The sequence below is a fragment of the Gymnodraco acuticeps genome, unplaced genomic scaffold (assembly GCF_902827175.1).
Source record: "Gymnodraco acuticeps unplaced genomic scaffold, fGymAcu1.1, whole genome shotgun sequence".
Lineage (NCBI taxonomy): Eukaryota > Metazoa > Chordata > Actinopteri > Perciformes > Bathydraconidae > Gymnodraco > Gymnodraco acuticeps.
In genome coordinates, this window is record NW_022992094.1 from 210787 (window position 1) to 233869 (window position 23083).

The 23083-nt window shown below is 42.0% G+C and overlaps 2 protein-coding genes across 2 annotated transcripts in view; one reads left to right on the forward strand and one right to left on the reverse strand.

Annotated features, from left to right (window-relative positions):
* The window catches only part of wasf1 (WASP family member 1), a 57104-nt gene extending 52216 nt beyond the window's left edge, over window positions 1-4888 (reverse strand). Inside the window, 2 exon segments of the mRNA XM_034202747.1 lie at window positions 4453-4622; window positions 4830-4888. The gene's annotated coding sequence lies outside the window, so the exon portion shown is untranslated.
* A 698-nt stretch (window positions 4889-5586) lies between these two features.
* Window positions 5587-23074, forward strand: cdc40 (cell division cycle 40 homolog (S. cerevisiae)). Its single transcript, XM_034202746.1, has 15 exons — window positions 5587-5811; window positions 6523-6609; window positions 7100-7229; window positions 7318-7410; window positions 7503-7642; window positions 7791-7887; window positions 8082-8221; window positions 9059-9133; window positions 9392-9437; window positions 10977-11078; window positions 12492-12607; window positions 13482-13615; window positions 18396-18472; window positions 22134-22278; window positions 22497-23074. The coding sequence occupies exons 1-15, from the start codon at window positions 5620-5622 to the stop codon at window positions 22672-22674; spliced, it is 1752 nt and encodes a 583-aa protein (XP_034058637.1). The 5' UTR covers window positions 5587-5619; the 3' UTR covers window positions 22675-23074.
* The last annotated feature ends 9 nt before the right edge of the window (window positions 23075-23083 follow it).

Genomic DNA, 23083 nt, shown 5'->3' on the forward strand with positions numbered 1-23083 from the left:
ACCCAGCGCAGGGGAAGGAACCGAGAAGAAAAACGAGTGCTTATGGAAATCCTAATGAAAAAGCAGCGTGTCTGTACTCTGTAATTGAATACGGACCTCTCAGTCCTGACACGGGGGATTCAAGCCGCGGACTGGATAAACGACATGCCTTTCCTCCCATTTCTCTAGCCTCCATCAATCATCCCACATCACCACGACGACCGGTGCATCGGCCGTTCCAGCTCAATGAGAACCCATCAGTGAAAGAGAGGGAAGGCAGAAATCAAGGGAGAGGAAAAGAGCGCATATATATTCAAAGAGATCGAGTGACAGGCAAATGAAGAGCTACTGTATGGGGGAGTCCAGTGTTTTGCTCAACTTTGTACATTCAAATATATTCAAATATGCACATGCTCTGAGTGCAGCTGCAGGGATCGTTTTGATGTCACTTGGCGGCATTTAGAGCGAAATGATGCACAGCACAGAAATACACTGTGACCTGAAATGGGCAGGAACGTTGTTTTGCGAATACAAACACAACACCCTAACTAGAGTCATTGTACATATTACACACAAACACACCTATACTGTCAGTGAGGCCAGCAGCTAAGGGAGCCTTGTATACAATTCACTCCTCGAGCAGGCGGAGGCTACATTGTGCTGAGCCAAGTATCAGACTACGTTTACCATCCAAACAGTCACATGACACCTGGGGAGTGGCCTCAGAGTTCATCCCATTGTGAAGCTTATGTTGGCTTTCAGCTAAAGAATAAGACAGGTCAGTTACAGGACACCTTGGTGCTCCATTTCCCAAATACCTGGCGATGACTGGCTGATGAGTCGAGAGGACATTTTTATAGTTTGCAGGAGCAGCCATTAAGCGTATTAGTTGAGAGTCCTCTGGAAACTACATATTTAAAGCTGATATGTATCTTCTTATTTCCTGTTTTGGCTTGTGTGATATCTGCTGAACCATTAGACTGTAATGACACTAACGTTTTTCAGCTTAACAAATATGTTTTAAAAGCTGGACAGCATGATCATACCGTTTCTATTTGCAAAGCTGCAACTGGCACGATCTACCTGCTAGGCTGAACATTATAACAGCAAGACTCATTCTTTCTGAAACTCATGAGAGCCTAAAGTGAGGTGGTGAGTGACAGAAATATTGCAGCTGGGGTCTAGCTAGTTGGAGCAGAGGTCATCACAATGAGCAAGGATGCTATACCGAGGCAAACAGACTGAAAGAATACAAAGCAAGTGACAGAAGGGAAGAAGAAAATAACTACTGGCGACTTGAGACAGGAAGACAACAATGATAAGAGGGCAGATAAGATTTTCTGTTCAGAGATATTGTACAGCGATCCAAAACTCCTGTGCTTAACACCCTCAGAGCTTCAAGCTCCCAGTCATTAAAGTGTAGCTAACTGAGCTAACAGCTAACTAGCCGTGAGAGCAAGTTTACATAGTAGCTAAATGCTTTCTGTTTATCATCATTCAACTCCGTAAAACACCTCAGACACTACTCCCAAGAGATTATTTCACCTGCTCACCAAAGTTGTTATATTAAAGTTAAACAGGTTTATACTGTCGCATAAAGGGTTGTGACAAGATTAGGCACACTATGACAACTCTTATCCCTGGAAATGTGGAAAATACAAGAGGAAGAGAAAAAGTCAGGGCTTACTTTATCTGAGCTTGTCTTACGAGAGGGAATTAAGTCACGACCAAGAATGGACAGATCTAGGGACAAAGCAGGGCCGGAGGTGGTGGAGGCGGTGGCAGGAACAGCACAAGGAGCCCCAGTCAGATGGGCTAACTGAGCCCTGGTGTCCCTCTGTCAGCCCAGGGACAGAGGCAGTATTATAGAGCAGTGGGCCTGGCCAAGAAGAAGAACAATAGGTGCTGTGTGCCGGAGACTCTGGAGCATCCTAACAGCTGGGAGATAGGAGGTCTGTCTGTGGCTCCACTAAATGGCACGTAAAGGGGCGTAAGACACATATTCATTTTCTCTGTCTTTCCCAGAAACCCTGGCCCACCTTCTTCCCACCACCTCCTGATGCCAGGCAGCAATCACTCATTTTACTCCCATCTCTTCTTTTCTCTCTACAAGCTCTTTCATTATGCCCTATGTTGTTCTGTGTGTCCTCCAATCACCCCCTCTCCACCTCTGCGGAAAAGACAAAAGCGAGCTTCAGAAAGAGAGATATTCTTCTTGCTAGCATGAGAAAGCCAAGGACTGGCAGAGGATCAGAGCAATGTCAACAAATAAGAGAGGTCCAAAAGCCTCCGCAGGAGGCATGCCAAAGCTCTTCTATATCACAAGGGCTTCTGAAACACAGAGAATAACCAACAATAACTGCAAACTGTGCAGGAATGTCATCCCTCGCAGCTAAAAGTTTGCAAACAGCATCAGATAAACCAAGGCAATATGTTCTGCTCTATTTTTGGAACACACCTGTAGCTAAACCGAGCCCTATTTAAATCCTTGTATCATGGAGCAGGCTGTGTGGATAGACCCTTCAACTTCTTTTCACCTTTGTTTATTGTTTCCCTGCAAGCTTAAAAATACCGCATACACTAACAAAGCCCCAGGAGGTAACCCACTTGGGGAGAACTTGCCTCAAACAAAACAGAAGCAGAGATTTCAAGCCACAGCAGGCATACTTCAACATACATCCACTCAGAGCTGAGCAAGGGAGAATTTGATCACTGGTCCTGAAAATGACATTTTGGGCATTGGATAATGTTTAGAAGGCAACTCCAAATTCATCCCATATGGAAAATGTTGGATGCACATATAAGCTCCCTCTGAGCTGTTGTGAAACTTAGCTATAGCTTCCACCCAGTCATGTGATAGTTTGGATGCCATACAGACTGATAAATGTAACAGCTGCAAGGACTCTCAGAGAGTATTGTGTCCAGGGCTGCTTACACATACAGACCTTTATACTTTCTACATAAACAATCTAGGCTTATCATCAAGCTCACACAATAATCCATACTAATTCTGCCTGTTATTTATTCAACAAAAAAAAATGTAAAGGGACAAATGAAAGATAATGTTTTCTACGAAATGCCATTGACTCACAGTCCAGATAGAGTGGTGTGAAGAGCTGTGTGGCTACATTTAGCTTTAAGGATCAGCTGTTTCTGTTTATTGATATTGACATGTTGTCTAGACTTAAAGCAGTTCCTCTTGAGATACACAAAGATCTGGGGAAAGTAATTCCTTAACTTAATTATAAAGTAATCGAATAAGTAAAATCCTTTTGCTCATACATATTGCATGCCTTTACTACACCATCTACATTTAAAAGATACATTTAATACATCACAGGCACAAGCTGATCAACTGTCAAAGCAGCAGGAACGCAGTATACAGTACCTACTTTTATCAATGGCCCTGCAGCTGATGATTCATTCATCACCAACCATAGATCTTGACACTAATTTCCACTACTTGCTGCTTTTATTTTACTACTGCATTTTTAAGACAAGCCATGAAATATATTGCTTGCTTCAATTTACACAAGAGTGTTTCCTGCACCATCCTAAGACCCTCTCATTGATTGGGTTTAAATGGACATGCAGAAAAGGTGGTCAATTTAATGTAAGCCCTATAATGAAAAGCACAAGACGAGCTGGCCTCATGTAATAGAACGAATCAAAATCACCCTTTATAAAAGCTGATCACTAACAGTTCCCCATGCCCACTTTTCTTGCTGTACTTGAAGTAGTACAAAGAAGGTTTCGAATTTCACAAAGCATGATTCTCACTGGGTTGGAGGTTACCATCCCCCATGACTGCAAACCAAGCGGTGCTGGAATAGACCCCAGCCCCTATCCTCTCCGCAAGTTAATGCATTATTAGTGGGGAAATTAAATCAGGTCGAGCCAGCGGTTCGCCTGATCTTACTGTACCAACCTGGTACTCCACGACCCCACGTAGAATGTAAACTGCAAGATGAGATATGCGGCATGTTTCTATAACGTTAGATAATGTGCGATCCCATGCAAATATTTGCTCTCCGGTTTCTCACCAACATGATATTGCTAGGACTGAATATGTCAAGGCGCTGCTGCGTGAGCTCCTGCAGATGTGGAGCTTTGCAATGTATCAGCCTACAAGCGGTCCCGTTAGAAAGTGTCTCGTTCATGTTTTATTATTCAACATAATGTTGGTACTTTTAACGGTTTGGACTACTTCGGCGTCTTAACGTAGCCAACACTGCCACATTAGTCACCTGTGTACCGGGTTAATAACGTGGCGGTCAGAGACGACCAGGCAGTGTGTTATTACTAAGACCGTTATTTGTCCATCCGCTCCGGTAAATATCTAGTGTTCCAACATGGTGACTGGGTTTTAAGGCAGTTTGTTTCTGTTGTGCAGAGGTGCAATAACGTTACCTTACTAAAGTCACATTTACAAGTGAAAAATGCGACTTCAGTACACAGTGTTCAAATAATTACCTGATACGTTTGTTAAGAATCCTCTTATTTTCTTCCCATCCTCACTGAGCTGTAGAGCATGCCACCGTGTCCAAGAATTTAAATCCCCGGGTCGGATCCATGATTGTACTGTCTCTGATATCAAATGCACTCCTGGTGGAAGAGGCGGCGGCGGAGGAGAATCCAGGAACCTTTTTCCAAAGGGAATCTCAGGGTAGATTTAGTTGAAATTGGCATCAAACCTGGTCCGGTCAGGCAAACAACAGGTTTCGCAACACAAAAATGTCCGTCAGTTTTACCCATATGCGACAAAAATATTCTCTCCAAAGTAACCGGTCAGAATTTACGTTTATTCACAAGAAAATGTCCCCATTTTAACCGGTGATAATGGTACTTACCACTCTATTGTTAGGGCGCGAGAAAGCGTTCCATGCAACTGCTGCTGTGCTCGTGGGAGGCTCTCGGTCAACATGCGCGCATGCTGTATTGGCTAGTTATCACTCACCGTCATTTTGTGCTGTCCAATCCATTTCAGAGATTACTTCAACCCTCACTGTACATACAAATCACATCATAATTAATTAATCTCTTGCACAATGATTTGATGGTATCACATTGACAACATTAAATAATAAATTGCAAAAGTCAATGACGATACCGAGCAATATAGCAGACCATGTTGCAACCAATATTTATATCAAGCGTAGATAAATATGATTGATATGTATCGTAATCTTTCTGTATCAATTGTTTAATACATAGGCTATGTAAAAATAGTCAAAGTGTCACTTTGGTCAAAATACATTTAATTAGGTCAAAGGTAATCCTCCAATTTCATAAGCAGAGAGGATTTTGTGTTTAGAAATGACTAAATGATCATTTATCAAAAGTGAGCAATTAGTCCTCATTATCTGCATACCATCCAAACAATGTATTGACTAATTGTTGCAGCTCTATTTTTGTATCTGAAATGTTTGCACTTCATGTTTTTCTCTTATTTTGTTAAACTATTTTTAATAACCTCATGTCCTGCTACCATGTTGAATGTAGCATTCTGTTAATAGTAGAGTCAAGTCCTTTTATAAATGTTCTTTTTCGTGTAAATGTCACATGTTCGGATGAAAAAAATGTGTTTTTTCACAACGGAAGTAACGCCCATCTGCTTCCGGCGAATTCACAACATCCAAGATGGCTGCCACCATAGCTTCCCTCGTTTCGTACGATAGCGGTTCTGATTCAGAAAATGAGTCCGAATCAAATTTTGGTGTTCAGAAAGTGGACCCAGCGAACCCGGATGCCACGGCTCACCTTAAACCTCTCAAGTCTGCACCCACAATGTCTGTGGCTCTTCTCGATCTCGCTCCCGAGGTCGCCGTTAAGGTAAGCTAACAAAGCTAGCTAACATTAGCTAAACGTTGAAATTAGTTTGTCAAAGTTAGCTACTATAAATCACGCAATGCCTGAATATAATAATGAGAATAACTGTCTCAATTGATAAGGAAAGAGACTCTATGAATAACTATTTTCTGTGTGGAGTTGTAAGTTGTAAACGTCACGAGTAAAACCAGCAGCGGTTAGCGGGAAACTTTAGGGGTAGAGCAAAAGCATTGCATGTTGGTCTCACGTTGTACCGACTAACAGTTCATTCATAAATATGACGTTTTTGAAATGGCTTTATGTAGTTTTTCAGCAGCTAGTGCCAAAACGGCAACAGGGAAGCTTTTTTAAAAGATGGTTAATGTATGTTAAACAAATACGACCATAATTTGTCTGAAGTGGATTGCCCCCGTTGTTTGAGTATTATTGAGTTGCAGCCCCATAACCGTCTTGTTCTTGTTCATAATTTATTTTATAGCTAGTTTAAAGGTCCTGCCTCTCCACAAAATGTTTAATATATTGATTTATGATTTCATTTAAAACTACAGAAGGGTGGAAGAGAACATTGAAATGTACTGTTAATGATTGTATAGACCTGAACAACTGAATGAAATGTGAATTATGAAAAAACAGCTTGTACACTAAAACATCAATGTTGTAATCAATGTACTGCTAGTCAAACAGTGAGATTCTTTTGGTACCTCTTCTCTTCAGGAAGCGGTGGAGACTGGCACACACCTGGACCCTTCATTGAAAGAAGTCACGTTTAACCCGACATATGAAACCTTGTTTGCACCAGAGGTAAGTTTGGTAATTAGTAAATGACATCTAGGGATAGGTCAAGTGCAGTAGAATAATATTAAACGTGAATTTTTAAAGACATTTGTTTTTTTGCATACATTTCTATAGCTGAGAAACAATTGACAAATGCCTCTACCAGCTTAGCACTACCATATCCAAGATAATACTTATATGTGATAATATCAACCAGTTCTAATATTCAAAATGTCACACAAATACATCATTTCTGATTTAAAAAGAATGATTATGTTGATGTCACATCTCCTCCATTATCCTTATTTCTTCCGTTTAATGCTACAATTTCTCATTTGAATCAATCTAGTACTTATTTCTTGATCCATGTAAAATATGGTTAATAAATAAGTCGGTTGGAATTGAAGTCATGCTTAGAAATGTATGTATGAGGACCATGTTTGAACATAATTTCCTTTGCGAGGGTCCATTCGTAAAAAGGTTGTGTTATTAATGACTTTGTATTTCTTCCTCTCAGTTAGGGCCGATGAACCCGTTTAAAAGCCAGCAGATGTCCGCCCCCAGGAACATGTTATCTGGCTATGCAGAACCTGCTCACCTCAACGACTTCATGTTTGAATCGCAAAGGAGGACCTTCTCCACCTTTGGTAAGCTCATCTATGACCTCTGTGGTTTAAATGATAGTCAATGTATTGACCCTGAATCTGAATGACCGTTTCCCCTCTCTATCCGTAGGTTATGCTTTAGATCCATCAGTTGACACACACCAGGTAACTCCCACCACTAATAGCTACATTGGCGCAGTGGATGAGGCGGAGAAAAATAAAGGTACATCTCACTTTATTTATGAAGTGTTATCATGCATAAAGTACCTATTTGGGGAGATTAACAATGATAATGTGTGGTGTCTCTTCCTCCAGGGCTCACTGTGTTTGAGAGTGGAACAAAGAAGACAGAGAAAAGGAAAAAGATCAAAGGTGGAGATGCAGGAGAAATTGAAGAGTTCCTTGGACCATGGGCGAAATTTATAGATGAGAAAGACGGGGCCAAGCCATCAGAGGTAATGCTTTGTTTAACCTAACCAAAAAAACGCTATGGCATGCATATGTGAGAACATGGCTTAACTCGGCACGTTATATCTTCAGTGATGTCTCCCATAACTAATATGCTTGGTAAATATCAGATTGTGAATTGATTTTCTTTTACAGGAAGAGCAGAAAGAGCTGGATGAGATCACAGCCAAGAGGCAGAAGAAGGGCAGGAGCGAGGAAGAAGCTCCTGCAGAAGAGAAAACTGTTCTCCATGGTATGGACAGTCTTTCTTGGAAGATGACGTTTGCCTAGTTGGAATGATTGATTTTAACATTTCCTTTTAAGTATTATAAGACTTTTTGTCAAATTAGCACATCCAAGAGCCAGGTGTCCCTTTTTAAACGTGTATCCAAATGCTGCAGGATTGCTTTGTAATTATTTGTTGTCTCTTTTTGTTCACCCCCCCAGTTAAAGACATGTATGATTACCAGGGCAGGTCCTATCTCCACGTCCCACAGGATGTGGGCATCAACCTGCGTTCTTCAGAGGCTCCGGACAAATGTTACCTGCCTAAGAAACAGATTCATGTCTGGTCCGGACACACCAAGGTCAGTGGGAAGAGACAAAGATACATTTGTGTGTCTTTGTGTACATTAATGGCCTCTTTGTGTACCAGTTAATAAACCTTGCATATATAAGTATTCTCAAAGCAGATTTTACTAAAGATAAGTATTCAAATGTTGTTTTAAAATGATTTTGAATGTGAAATGATAGCAGTGTCAAACAGGTGTCTGCATACACAGAGAGAATATTCCATTATGCAGTCCTTGTAAGAATATTATGAGGCAGACAGTAAAAGTCTCCCGAGTACTTTTGAATCAAATGATAACAAAGCCATATACGAGCAAATTGTCCCTGACATATCCAAGATTATTATGTTTCTTTCAAAACACAGTCATTATAATTCAAATGTAAAAGCAAACACTGGATTGAAGTGTCAGATCTGCTAGTGTGCTTCAGGGAGAGAGAAATCACTCAAGTTTTAAATTGGCTCCTATCCGCTTTGAGCAGGAAGTTACAGCCTTCAGAGTCTCATTTGAAACGCAAAGCGTTTTGAAAAGATAATAAGCGCCTGGATGTGCTGATGTCGAGATAATAGATGCAGGATGGCCCGCACGGTGTCCCCAAGTTTTACGACATTTGTTGGGGAAAGTTTAGTAACTTGGAAGTTATCCTAATTGCTCTGATTAATACGGAGCAGAGTGTTCTGCACAGACTCTCTGCCTGCACTCAATATGATGATTAAACTAATAATGTCTCCTGTAGGAGCTGATTAAATATCACACTGATGTCAAATGGTATTGCTTCACCAATGGTGTTTGTACCTGTAGTAATGATTAGTTAGAGTAGCTTACTCACGATTGCATGTCTTCTTTTGTTCACAGGGTGTCAGTGCCATCCGACTATTTCCTAGCTCTGGTCATCTTCTGCTCTCGTCCTCCATGGACTGTAAGATCAAGGTACATAATCACATTTCTACACTATAAACATCTCAGAAGCTTATGAGTGGATATACACACTCTCGTTCTTTGTTTCAATGATGCAGTTTAATCATTGTTTTGATTTGCTTGTGTCATTGTCAAACCAGCACTCTATTCATTGTACCGTGTTGCTTTTGTACGCTTTAAAAGTGATCTCAATCCACCCACAATGCATGTTAATTCTGCTGATTTAATTAGATGTGTGTTCATTCGTTGTTTTTATCTTTCTCGTCACAGTTGTGGGAAGTGTACGGCGAGAGGAGGTGTGTACGGACATTTATTGGTAAGTGTGTTTACATTCTGATTTGGTAAACCCTCTATTCTGTACTTGACAATTATTTGTATGAGCTGTTATCAGAATAATATGAAATTCACACCTTTTTAATAAATGAATGTATAAACTTAAATAACCAACGATGGATCATTAGCAAAGATGATGACATGAAATATGTTTGAAGTCTGAAATGCACTCAGCCGATAGGGAAGTACACAGCAATGACAGAAAGTGAGCTCATCATTACTGGAACATAATGACGCGCCTGCTGACGGGAAGTTTAGGGATATTCTTTGATGGGGGAATAGATGGGGTCTGGGGGGGTTTTCAGCTGATGTGTGCAGGTCACTCTAACGCTGTTCCAAGAGACGGCACACTGCCTGCATAGAGATTGTTTGCAGCCACGGTTCTGTTTGCAGAAAATGCATAATTCAGCAGCACGAGGGCCACGAGGGAGAGGAGCTGGCGTACAGGAAGAGCGGCACAGTTTAGGGGTTAATAAAGTGACAGTGACAGGCTGGGGGGGGGTTTGTGAGCTGGGGGAGCAGTAGAGATGCACACAATGAGGCTGATTGCTTTTTTATTAGCTTAAAATAAACAGCTTTGTTGTGAAGAACACATTAGGTTTTCACTGTAATCATCAGCTGTCTGGTATCTTCATTGTTTACAACAGTCAAATGAATCATTCTGTTCTGTGTTTCTCGCTGAAGTGTTCAATTCTATTTTATTTCGTTGTTTTATGTATTTGGATGACTTTCATATCTTTTAGAAAGTACACCTTTTTGTTACAATGTGTAGTTTGCTTCACCGTCTTTTTAATGCGTTAGGCTTTTCCCTCCTAACCGTCTTGCAATTGCAAAGCATCTGTTATTGAACCACACACTGCACACCATTGTTGTTAGCACACGTAGCTTGTCTGTGCTATCAAGTCAGAAAGAACAGTGAAGTACACATGTGTGCATTATCATGTCGGAATGCAGTGTGGGACAAAGGGTATTGACATGTGTGCCCTGCCTGCAGTAGTTCATCTATATTTGTTTCCTCACTCGCACACCAACAAGGCTTTTTTTTCTGTTGCGTCTTTTGGTTTGCCAGCGAGCAGGCAGGCACTTCAGCCTCAGTGGGCTCTGTTATCGCTGTGGAAACAGTGTAGCCCTGATAAAAGCAGTTTTTTAACAAGGGAGCCGTCTGCGCCCCCGGGGACCCCGCATCACCTGCACTGAGAAAAAGCCAAAGAGGTTTCATAGAAGGGGATTAGGGGGAGAATGGGAGAAGGTGTAGAACAGTGGTTAAGACAGATGGAGCATGACATTACTCTCCACGCTCATTTAAAGATTCGTCTCGTCTCGTCTCCCACAGCTCACATCATCTCTCTTCCTCAGCATCCCTTATTTCCCCTCACCTCATTTCCCATTCCTCAAATGAATCGAGTATAGAAGCAATGCAGCAGGGTACTAAGATAACAAGAGTACGGAACATAGTGGATTTTCAGCATATATTTATTTATTTGATTGTAATGTATGTTTACATTTCCCCTGCTCATGTTAGGCCACAGCAAAGCAGTTCGAGACATTTGCTACAACAACTCTGGAACCAAGTTCCTCAGCGCTGCCTACGATCGCCACCTGAAACTGTGGGACACTGAAACAGGTAGGGTTACTGCTCTTTTCTGTTATTCTCACCACCTCCTGTTGCCCATATTCAGAATGAATGATTCCACATAAACATCTCACTTAAAGACTGAGTCTATTCAAGCTTCTCAAGAGGGTGTTCAGTATCTAACCCTGAATATTCTGTGAAGAAAATTCAATCTCGGGGACACTCGGCAGATATTATATAAGGAAGGACATCATAACAAACCTCAGCACCATCTTATATAGCCTTGACCTCACAAGCCACCAGATAACTGTGAATGACTGCGCAGAGAGCTTCCTTGTGTTATTGTCGGCATCTGTCGGCTGGACATGCAAGCGTGTTTCTAGAAGGCCAGTTTCTCATTCGCCCTTTACACAGACTGTTGACTTGCACACACGGTTTCCTATTTGGTATGTTTTTAATTAGTTAAAATAAATTTGTCAGGCAAAAATACTAAACATTCAAACTCCAGCTTCTTAGATTTTTGGTTGCTCTGTCTTTAGGGATGGTAAACGAGCTGAAACGGTTAGTCAACGTATTGATTTCAATTCAATTCAAAACCTTTATTTATCCAGGTAAAATCCCATTGAGATCAATGATCTCTTTTTCAAGGGAGACCTGCAAATTTATATAGATTTATTTATTTATTTTGCAGATTTATATAGCAGAAAAGCTGTTTTCAGTCATTAAATAGGGAGATATGCTGCCGTTTTCTATTTTAATCATATGTCGAATATCCTTTAGTTCTGAACGGACAAAACAGGACATGTAAAGATATGACACTGGACCCTTGGGATCCAAAAGACAAAGAATCATTGCCATTGTTTGACCTGTTTGTACAGAGGGGAAAGTGTCTCTGGGGTCACATGTTCCCCACTCCTCATCCATCTCAGTTCCCACCCCACTCAACTCAAGACTGCCAATCCAGCAGAGGGCAGAACAGAGTTAAATCCCCCACTTGTTGTCAACGGGATTTAAAGCCACATCATTCTTATACTTTCTAACTGCATAATAAGTTCATTTTAAAGACTGTGTTCCCACCAGTTTGTGACGGTTTGTTCAGTTCAAAGTTGTAGCTGTACATAGCAGGGATGTCTCGAGAAGTTTCTAGTATTTAGATGTGTCCCATTTGCAGTTAAACAATGGATGTGATACATAAATGATTTAGGTGAAAGGCCTCTATTCCTATCTTTGTAAAGGCCTCTTTGTGTTGCAGTCATTTCCAATTTGCTGTTCCCTCTTCTCCGGCAGTGGAGGTAGCACCGTGTTGTTTCACCTCTGCTGAATAAACTCAAAGAAATGTGTCTGTGTTACGGCTGAGCTGTGTTTTGAAAACATGTCTTGTGTCCTCACTTTTAAACAACTTGAGTGTCTCCTCTGAAAAGCACAGGGAATTATTCCTGAGCTCTGACACTTGCCTCTCCACAGGCCAGTGTATCTCTCGCTTCACCAACAGAAAGGTTCCGTACTGCGTCAAGTTCAACCCAGACGAGGACAAACAGGATCTCTTTGTGGCCGGCATGTCTGATAAGAAGATTGTTCAGGTAAAATTCAATTCTGCTCCAAGCATCACTTGAAGCGTATATTTCACAGTTGGCCAAGCAGATACGCATAAGAATTTCTATGTGCGCCCACCGAAGCGTGAAGTAAACTCTGCAAACCTGTGTGTCTGGGTTTCAACAGGACTACAGCAAGTCATTAATCATGGGGAGCATTAGAGTGGAAGAGGCAAAGGGGACCAATTGGTGATAATAGTAGGAAATCCATTACTGTAATATCATACAATTAGGTTAACAGTTTTAAGAACACGTTACTCTGAACCTCTATAGGAAGGTTGGAGTTTTATGTCAAGAGCTTGTTGTCTGATTTTGTTTTCCTCAATTGATAATCATGCAGATTGGGATTAACTAACATTATACTCTCAGCTGCATCTTTAATTTAATCAAAATGTTGATGTAAGAAGTCATTATCACAATATCTGGCACATATTCAGCATTATTATTAAATCATGCTGCTCTCTCCAGGGTTTTCAGAACAGATGGCTGCTCCTGTGATCACCCGAAGGCAATGATCTTAAAAAACAGAACATAATTAAATTGGACATCAAATATGTTTGGACATTAATGCATCCTATTCAGTTGTTGCCTGGAGGCCTTCCTACGTGACTTTCCTTCCATTTTAATGGGTGTATGTTTGATAGTTTTAGAAGTGCTTCTCAGTGAGTCTCCCACAGCCCAGACATAAGATATCTTTCACCATTGTAGGAAAATAGGTTATCAGCACACAGCAGAACACTTTTTTTTAATAATAAACATGTGGTTTTTTGAATCCAGTTTAATAATCTACTAGGTTTTGACTTGAATGAATGTGTTAACCTTCTCTGTGTATTTTGCTCTCTGCGCCTTGTCTCTCTGGCAGTGGGACATCAGGACCAATGAGGTGGTTCAGGAGTACGACCGTCACCTGGGAGCCGTCAACACCATCACCTTTGTGGATGAGAATCGTCGGTTTGTCAGCACGTCAGACGATAAGAGTCTTCGAGTTTGGGAGTGGTAAGTGCAGACTACAAGCTGTAAATCAGGGTTGACATATGGTGCGTGAAGTGGTTGAATTAATAGGGGGAAAATCCAATACAGGAACACCTTGACATTTTTTTTTTTTTTTAAATGTTAATGATCCTTAAAGCTCTAATGAAACGTATAATGCTGTCTTGTCTTTTTACCAAAGTTGTGTTCATTAAGTCTTAATAATTAAATGACTTGGAATCAGAAATTGCTCTGTTGTTAAACATTTCGTTTTTTAATTCTGACGCTTCACCGTCTCGCCCTCTCCTTTATTCCTCGCCTCGCTGAGTCAGATTCAAACTTAATATGCGATGGATGGATGTGATGATGATGGCCAGATGTGTGGCGTAGTGGGTTGTCCGTAGGTGTTGGAATCAGGGGGTCACAGGTTCAAACCCCACTGCAGTCAGCATGTCGTTGTGTCCCTGGGCACTTCACCCCAAATTGCTCCTGTGGGGATTGCCCACAGAATAGAGTATGTAAGTTGCTTTGGATCAAAGCGTCTAACAAGTAATGTAATGGATTTTTTAATCTGACGATGCGATTTGGGCTTTGAAAGTTATTAATAGAGCTGGCAAAGATAGGGAGGCAGATGCTTGCTAATGTAGATTCTTAAAAAAAAACGAGATCTCAGCGTTTTACAAGCACCTACTTGTAACTATTTTGTCCTAACAAAGTAAAGTGGTGTTGACAGAATGTATTATAATTCCCACTCTTCAGTGACTGTGGGGGAGAAAGCCCCGCTGCGTGTTTCACAACGACAGCTCGGGAAACGCTTGGTGTGGTGGTTTAGACCTTTTTTTAGCTTGGCCTGTCAGCTGATATTAACGATGAGTTAACCAGCTAACACTGCACACTAGGGGTGTAACGGTTCACAGAAGTCACGGTTCGGTTCGTACCTCGGTTTGGAGGTCACGGTTCGGTACAACAAGAAAAAGCAAAAAAAAGTCCCAAATGCATAATTCCAGGTTTGTTGTTATTTATGTTTGAACAGTAGTGCAAGTTTCAGTTTAAAAATAAAGAACTCTGACATTTTGAATAATTAACTGTATTAAACAGTTAAAAACAAACCATACACAGTACACTCAGATGGCCATATTATCTATAATGGCTGATGTCAAACAAAAAGGTTTCATCAAGCTGTAAAACTAAAAAGAATGTCTTGAAAATATGACATCATAAATAATAAGAAAGTGTTTCAAGAGCGCAAAGTCGTTGAAAAACATATGCCAAAGGCTTCCGTCTCTCGGCTCTCATGTTTATTGGCTTCTTAAAAACAGCGGGGATCAGCTGCTGAACTGCTGTTGTCTTTCGCCGGGCTCCGGTGATTGGCAAATCTGGGTGATTCCTTCTGATATGATTTAGCATGTTTGGCGTGTGTGCCATTAGCATACCGCACCGCTGTAGAACAACGGCGACACACCGTCCTCGTCCGATCCACCACTCGTCCGATCCACCACTCGTACACTTAATCGTTATTGTAGTCCACAGGGAACCCGAAATGTTCCCACACAGCTGATTTAAAAGAAGCAGGTGGGTTCTAGCTCCTGTGTGGTATCTGAAATCGCCATACTAACTTTTCTTCTTCTTGTATTTTGTTCGTTTTGTTGTTGTGTTTCTTCTGGGCGGCTGCCAACAGTTTTTAGGCGCAATACCGCCCCCTGGATTATATATAGTGTAGTGGATACTGCCCTGAATGAAAGACTTTTTTCCCACTCGTAAAAAAAAAGGCGTATTCGTCGTGTGACTGTGTGTGCCGAACCGTGACGTCCGAACCGTGACGGTACGGGACGAATACGGATACCGTTACACCCCTACTGCATACTACTGACAAATGAGCTTAATGGTGTTTGTGTACATTTCTGACTTATGGTTGCGTGATACACAATGTCTTTTACTACTCTGTTTTAATATCAGAGCCTCAAACAGTGCTTGAGTGCTTTTCATTTCATCGACTTTTTGAGTAAATGTTAGAATAAATATACCAAGAATGATCTAGAAGTGGACGTCACGTGTGCAAATGCAGTAGATATTGTAAAAGGAAAGTTTGTGTCGTGTTTTGTCTAACCTCTGCACCTAGAACATTTGAAATAACAAACTATACATCTTCAGTGTATCTTGCTGCCTCCTGAAGATGCACTCTTGCACCGCTCACTGTTCCTTTCATTGGTTGTTCATAAGAGGATTTGACATCGACAAAACTCTCAACAATAGTGTCTCGGACAAAGCTCCCCCAGCTGTGCTGTAATCTGCTCTGAGTCATCGGCTCTGCCTCCATGCTTTACATGCATCTGTTGCACAGGGAGCTAACGCTGCACTGTACCAATGTTCCAGCATAACCCCTGTGAGCCTGGCCTTTGCTGCCAATTGCATATTTTTATAAATAATTAAGTTATGTATATTACATTATTGGAAAGCAGATGTGCCTGGCAAATCAGATAACGTTTTAAAACTATTTTTAATCCCCTCCTGCCTTTCAAATATTTATTTTAAGATATGTTCATTACATGAGAGGGACTACTAAGAGTAACCGGGGGTCCTGTGTTGATAAACAAACTCTGGTACTTTTGCTCAAAGACGATAAATATTTAAAAACCAGCAGATAAAAGACACTTAGGTTCTTGAAAAGGAGGGGGGGGGGTTTCAAGGACAAACGTTTTTTTAACCTTTATTTGTTTTTTCGCTCTAGTCAGATCTTCCCAGTGTGAGAAATGGGGATTAACTAGTATAAAAAAAAAAGGGCTTTGTTTTTCACAAACTCTTTCAATGGAGGGCAGAATATCAAGAAGTAAAATACAACATCCCATGACTCTAATTTGTAAGCTTGTTAAGGAGGAGGGGGGGGTCTCCCATGAACTTTCTAAATGCAGCGTAGGAGCGAATGGGCGAGTGGTATGCTCGGCCAGAGGGTGGCTTTAGTGTCCCTCTGTCTCCCACGGTTACCACCTGGCTCTCAGCTAACCCCTCCCGTGAGAGCGGCTACACGGCAGATTTGACCAGAGAATTCTCATGTCTTCAGTAGAGGGGAGGGGCAGGGTGAGGATGTGCCGATGCTTAGACAAGCTTGTGAGGCAGCAAATCTAAAGTTATTCACAACACAGTCTAAGAGGCGTAATTCAAATGCCATGCTCATTTTAACTCAAGTTTATTTGGGAGAGAGTTTAACTGCAGCCGGGGTTTATCCTCGTTGGTGGTTTATCCTCGTTGGTGTTTTATCCTCGTTGGTGTTGGTGTATGAGTTGAGGGAGGATTACAATCAATATAAAATGTGCTGCTCTGTGCCAACAAGGGGAGTTAGCTCTTGTTCAAAAACACATCTCTCAGAGGGCGATGAAACGGTGGGCTAAGAAGGGATGTATGGCATGATGATGGATTGGGGGAAAAGGGGATCCAGAAAGCTGTAAAAATGTTGTTTGAATTTTGACTTGTGCCGTCCCTTATAGATACTGTCGTTTTAGTTAGTGAGCCGGATCATTTGGCTCGGCTCTCTTAAAGCGCCGGCTGTTTCGGCTCCCAAACGGCTCTTCATGTCACCACAGTTTACCAGGGAGCCTCAGTTTCGCCGCTGCGAGGCTCTGGTGCTCGCAGCTCACGCGCGTGCTCCACTAGCACCGCTCATCCCGTCCAAATCGCGCACGTTCCGTGTTGTCCTGTAGCAGGCACCGCCGATGTCGGGGAAACGACCTTCAATACTCCGAAAAGAATCCCACCAGACTCCTTCGCCCCTCCAACAGAAGGATGTCCTTTTCGTTATTTCAAGCGATAAAAACTCTCGATCTTCTCTCGAATTATTAATATTTTTGGACGCCCTCGGCTCGAGTTCAGGGCGTCCCGAGCTGAATAAAGGCGTCAAATGACGGCAAGACGCCCCCCCTGGTGGAAACGCTGCTTACTGCAGATATTATGCCTGACAAACAAAAGTTCACACATACGAAATTATAAAAATAATCCTCTTTCAGTGTCGTCACTGTAACCTGTCTTGATTGACACCGTGAAACAATCATCTGTTATTCATGATTATCCCCAGTGTATAGAATGTTTGTCGTGTGTTTTCCTTTCTTCCTCTCCCACCTCTGCAGACTACACAACATTCACACGGTTATTTCTGGAGCTCTGATGAAGAGATCTGTTGTCTTTCCTGAGTTTATCTTTGCATGTCTGCTGACATTGAACCTGACAAACCCTGCCGCCTCTTTTTTTTTTTTAAATGTCTGCCCGTGTGTGCGCATGAGTTGTGTGTTTAATGTGAACACGGGTTTGCATTTCTCGGCAAACTCTTGTCTTAAGTTCTTCAAAGCCCATCTTTGGTCTTGTGCGCTCGTGTGAATGCGGTGCGACCCCCTTGCTGAAGCTGTTACTCATCTCAGGCATGGCTTTAGTTAAAGCAGATGGCAGGAGGAGAGCAGGGCACTTACTCGAGTGACACCAAAGTTACACAGTATAGAAAAAGAGGAAGCTGTCATCCTGGCAGACACACGCAGCCCTGTAGACTCGAATGATCTTCTGCAGTCCACTTAAGTTTAACTAGCCAAGTTTCCTATCTCTCCCAAAGCAGAGACTGTAATGGTGTCCCTCCCTTGTTTTTCACCGTAGCTGTTCCTCCTCCGCCTGTGAGCATTTTTGAGACTGCATAATTAGTTGCAATAAACAAACTACAGTACAGCTCATTAAAAGTTTTTCTTTTCAGTGTTTTTCTCTTCGGTTGTTGTCTCATCCTGTGTTTAACCCACCTTCAAGTTTGCTCACAGTGCTTTGTTTCTTTTTTCAGGGACATCCCAGTGGACTTCAAGTACATCGCCGAGCCCAGCATGCACTCCATGCCAGCGGTGACACTTTCTCCCAACGGTGAGTACTCAAATCATCCCACAGATGCTGTCAGGCAAAGTACAGAAGACTCTGGGGTAGGGCTGCGCGATTTGGGGAAATAATCTAATTGCGATTTTTCTGACAGATATTGCGATTCGATTTGCGATATTTGTTTTGAAGCGACCCAACGGAAGTTTATTGTAAAATGCGGCCATATCTCCGGCTAGGAAGGTCGTATCAACGTGCTCCCGCCCCCCCCCCCAGCCAGAGCTACGAGTGAAAGAACTAAACTTACATGAAACTTCTGTTGGGTTGCTTTAAAGTCAAGCTTCAGTTTAAGATTCACCCTGTAATAGAAACATGTGATGGAGCATTACTAACCTGACTCAGATGGTTTGTTTCACCAAACCATCTAGGAGAGCTCCATTGGAAGCCATTTGGAAAAGTATTTCAAAAATACTTGGCAGGTGATTGGATCAATCTGTCTATCACCTTCTATCATGGGCCACTTCTGATTGGTTAACAATGACTGGTATGTGGAGCACAGCACTTCTGATTGGTGTCTGACACACAAGAAGAACAAACAAAAAAAAACTAAAAGAAATCGCAGGCTTTGCGATTTGATAATTGCATCATTTAAAATCGCGATTTCATTTTAAAATCGATTAATCGTTCAGCCCTACTCTGGGGAACTTAAACTTATTTGGCCAGATTGGAGTTGATTCATACCTGTAAGAGTTGGTCATTGCTTAAAGGAATTTAGAAAATAAAGTGAATATGGGGGTTGAAAGTTCAGAACCAGTCATCAGGGTTGAGCGTTTCTGATGGGTATATATCGACTGTATAGTCCTAATTCATCTCCAATCCTGTGTGTGTTTGCTCCCAGTACGCCAGCTGTCACAAACAGCCCCATTGAGCTCTATTAAAACACTATGAAGTCTCCTAAATGCACAGTATTGTGAGGGAGTGAACTGTAGAGCGCACAGCAGCCAGCAGTTTCAATTAATGACATGTAACCACGTCGGGAAAGAGAGGCTGCGCTGGGTAAAAGGAAGCTCAGTTGTTAAGCCTTTATTTTAGTGTTTGAACTTTAGATGGAGAGATACTCTCCTCCATTCAAAGATAATAATTAGGGATGCACGATAATTATCGGCCCGATAATTATCGGTCCGATATTAGGAATTATGACGTCATCCCGATAAACCCGATACCAGTATTAATAGCCCTGATAATATACAATATATTTTTTGGGTAAAAAAAAGAAAAAAAATACTGCGGTGTGGGTGGATTGGGATGAGGGGCGCTTGTTTTTCACTCGGCTTCTCCCGTTTTGCCAGTACTGTGGTATTAGTGGTTTAGGAAGAGGGGAGTTCTTCACAAATCCAGCGCTCCCTAACTCATGCCTGGCTGTGACGTAAATGGTGTGCGGCCGTGAAGCCAGGACAGTAAACAAACATGTCGTCTGTGGTATGGGCGTTGGAGCTATGTGCAACTCAAGGCATATGCTCGAACCGGAGCTGCCTGGACGCTGCAATCATGTTGCGCACTATCCGTGCTGAGTGTGCTGACTTTTCGTACAATGTCCCACTAAAGTCAAGTGCTCGGCGCAGTTGTGGCGAAATGTCGCTCCTCTGTTTTCATTTAAACAGCTCCGTATATCCGTTAGCGCAGCTAGCTAGCACCAGATGCTAACAACAACAATGCACGTAAGGTCTCTCTCGCTCGCTCGGGCCTCACATACACACACCCTCCCGGTCCTCCAGATGGCCAGTCGGTGCCTGCCGGTGAGCGTGGAAGTGTGGTCTGCAGCAAGCGGGCGGCAGGAGCGGGGCTGTCAGCATCAGCTTGTAGATGGTATTTTAAACTCGATGCGCTCTGAAACTACGGGGCGGCCGAGGAAAAAAAATACACATGCGTTAAAATAATTAGTGGCGTAAACATTTTTTTATTATCGGTCTTGAGAAGCAGGAAGTTATCGGTATCGGTTTCAAAAAACCAATATCGTGCATCCCTAATAATAATGAAATGGCTTCGGGACCTTTTATAAAATATTAGAGGATGGCATCAAAAGGAAAACTATATTTGGTTAAAAGGCCAATTCTTCTCTTGTGATATGAGTTGATTGCCAAGAAGTCTTTGCTCCTGGCCAAACCGTCAGAAACGTAGTGACCTTAAGATGCCTTTTTGTATTTAACATGTGAGCTTTAGAGGTGCTGGTAACTGTTGGACAGAGCGAGGCTATCTACTCCCTATATGGGGAGAGTTTTTTTGACCCTATCGAACTTACTCAATAAAGCAAATACGCGTATTTTCCAAAATGCAACCATTCCTTTACAGGATTTGTATGTTATGTTCCTTCCCGTAGGCACCGTGCAATTTACCATGTAAGAACAAATGAAATGAAAGTTGTCGGCCCAGGAATGGGACACGGTTGTGATCAGGACATCATTATTTTATGCATTGTGCGACACAGTGGGAGAATGGAATGAACTTGCTGATGAACTAATGAGTTTCCATAGATGTGAGTGGAGGATGTAAGAAGCCTCGGTCTGACACAGAGACTTTTCATAGAAGCTCACACCTCAAAATTCCCTCTTCGAATGTAAGGCTTCCCTTTGAATCAGGAAGTCCCTCTTGTACTCCATCAGCTACCATCAAACTCGGCTCTTCTCTACCTTCTTTGATTCCTCCCTTTCATCCTCTCCCTTACACGTTCCCTTGCCTCCTCCCTTTGCTTTGGGCCTCAGCGTTCTTATTTGTGCCAACATGGTTAGTTTCTTTGGAGCGAGTGAATAATGAATGTGTTCTCAGTGGGGGACCATTCAGTTTTCTCTCATGCTAAATGGCACCAAGCCCCACCTCTCCTGTTTTGTGTACAGAGCGTTGGAGTGCGCTGCTGAAATTGGCCAAGTTGTTGTCATTCTTCTGCATGTATTGCATTTGACATTTAGAGTCTTTTTTATTTATGTTTTGAGAGGGATGATGTAAGACAAGGAAACACAACAACACTAGATCTCTGTCTCATACCACATTAATAATTTCCATCATGTTTCCTTTCAAGAAGTGCAGTGAGTGGTGTAATGCTTTAACACTGAAGCGCTGCCTCTAATCACTTAGAGGCTGTAAAACCGTTAGAGTAGATCTGAACGAGGCAGTCACTGATTATTATCCTTGAATGTCTCAACCTTTTAATTTGAATGATGGCAAACTGTTGAGTTCATGAGTGTCATCTACCAAATGTTTGTGCCTTTGTTGTGTGGAATTCTGTTTTGGAAGTATTTTGACCCCAAGGTTAAAAGCTCTACTTAATGCCGCACTAGATCTGCGTAGTTAGACTGCCAGGTTTAGTGCATATTAAAATCAGTGGCACGCAGCGTCATGATTCTACAGTGGCTGCTTGTTAAACATATGCCTGTGCAGAGTCATGCTAATGAGACAAAATAGCGAGCAAATGGGCACTTTGAAACTTGCTATGACAGCTTTTAGAGCTTCCATATGTCTGCATATTGAAATGATTACTACCAACACAAATTGCTGTCCTACTTAATATAGGCCATGAATTTCTTATACAATACATCTAATACTTGAATATAATGTTTTCTCAGTGATTTTCTGAGCTTGTGGAACAGTATTGTACTGTGTGCAGCACCGTTTGAGATGAGCTGGTTGCGTCATTGTCTTTGCTTGTTTCCGACCCCAGGTAAATGGCTGGCTTGTCAGTCCATGGACAACCAGATTCTGATCTTTGGGGCCCAAAACCGCTTCCGACTGAACAAGAAGAAGGTCTTCAAAGGTCACATGGTGGCTGGCTATGCCTGCCAAGTGGACTTCTCCCCAGACATGAGGTACGCCTTTTTAATTTTCTGATATAGCAGAGTATAACGCTTTCATAAGAGATATGAAGGAGATAAGGGTTGAATGTTTAAAACTAAAATCACTTGTTTCAGTAAATGAAAAACAGACTCCCACTTTTTGGCAGGTAACGTTTTTTAGCAAAGTGCTAATCTTTCCATCCTCTCTCTCTCTTCTCTATCCGTCTATTTCTCTGGACCTTTTCCCCCAGCTATGTGGTTTCAGGAGATGCGGATGGAAAGCTGAACATTTGGGATTGGAAGACCACCAAGCTCTACCACAGGATCAAGGCTCATGACAAAGTGTGCATCAGCGCACTGTGGCACCCGCACGAAACCTCCAAGGTCATCACCTGCGGATGGGATGGACTAATCAAACTCTGGGATTAAATATGTCATGGAGCGTGTTTCTGTTTGGGCAAGGGGTTCTGGGAAATGGAACAGAACTGGTTCACCGTAGAGAGACGGAAAGGGACATTTTTTGAAAGCCCTAAAGTGAGAGCCACAGGACTGGTATCCAGTCTCATTGTAGCAGCATATTTTTGTATCTCGTCGTGAGAGTTCAAATTATGTATTATCTGTACAAAGATGACCACAAGCATACTTTTTAAATAGTTTCTACTGCATTCGGAATATTAGAGGGGAACCATGACATTATTTCAGATTGTTGTTGTTGTTGCAATGTTCTTTGTAGCTTTTCTTTTGTAATATGTAGTAACCATTATTAATTTTCAATTGTAAGACCATCGCTGTGTGGAAATAAACATGTACATTTGACTTCTTAAGAAAATGAAGAATT

Excerpts from the sequence above, each read along its gene's own strand:
- cdc40 (XM_034202746.1), top strand. The coding sequence starts at position 5,620 with ATGGCTGCCACCATAGCTTCCCTCGTTTCGTACGATAGCGGTTCTGAT. Across the intron at positions 8,222-9,058 it reads TCTGGTCCGGACACACCAAG|GGTGTCAGTGCCATCCGACT; the intron begins GTCAGTGGGAAG and ends TTTTGTTCACAG. Across the intron at positions 9,438-10,976 it reads GTGTGTACGGACATTTATTG|GCCACAGCAAAGCAGTTCGA; the intron begins GTAAGTGTGTTT and ends TGCTCATGTTAG.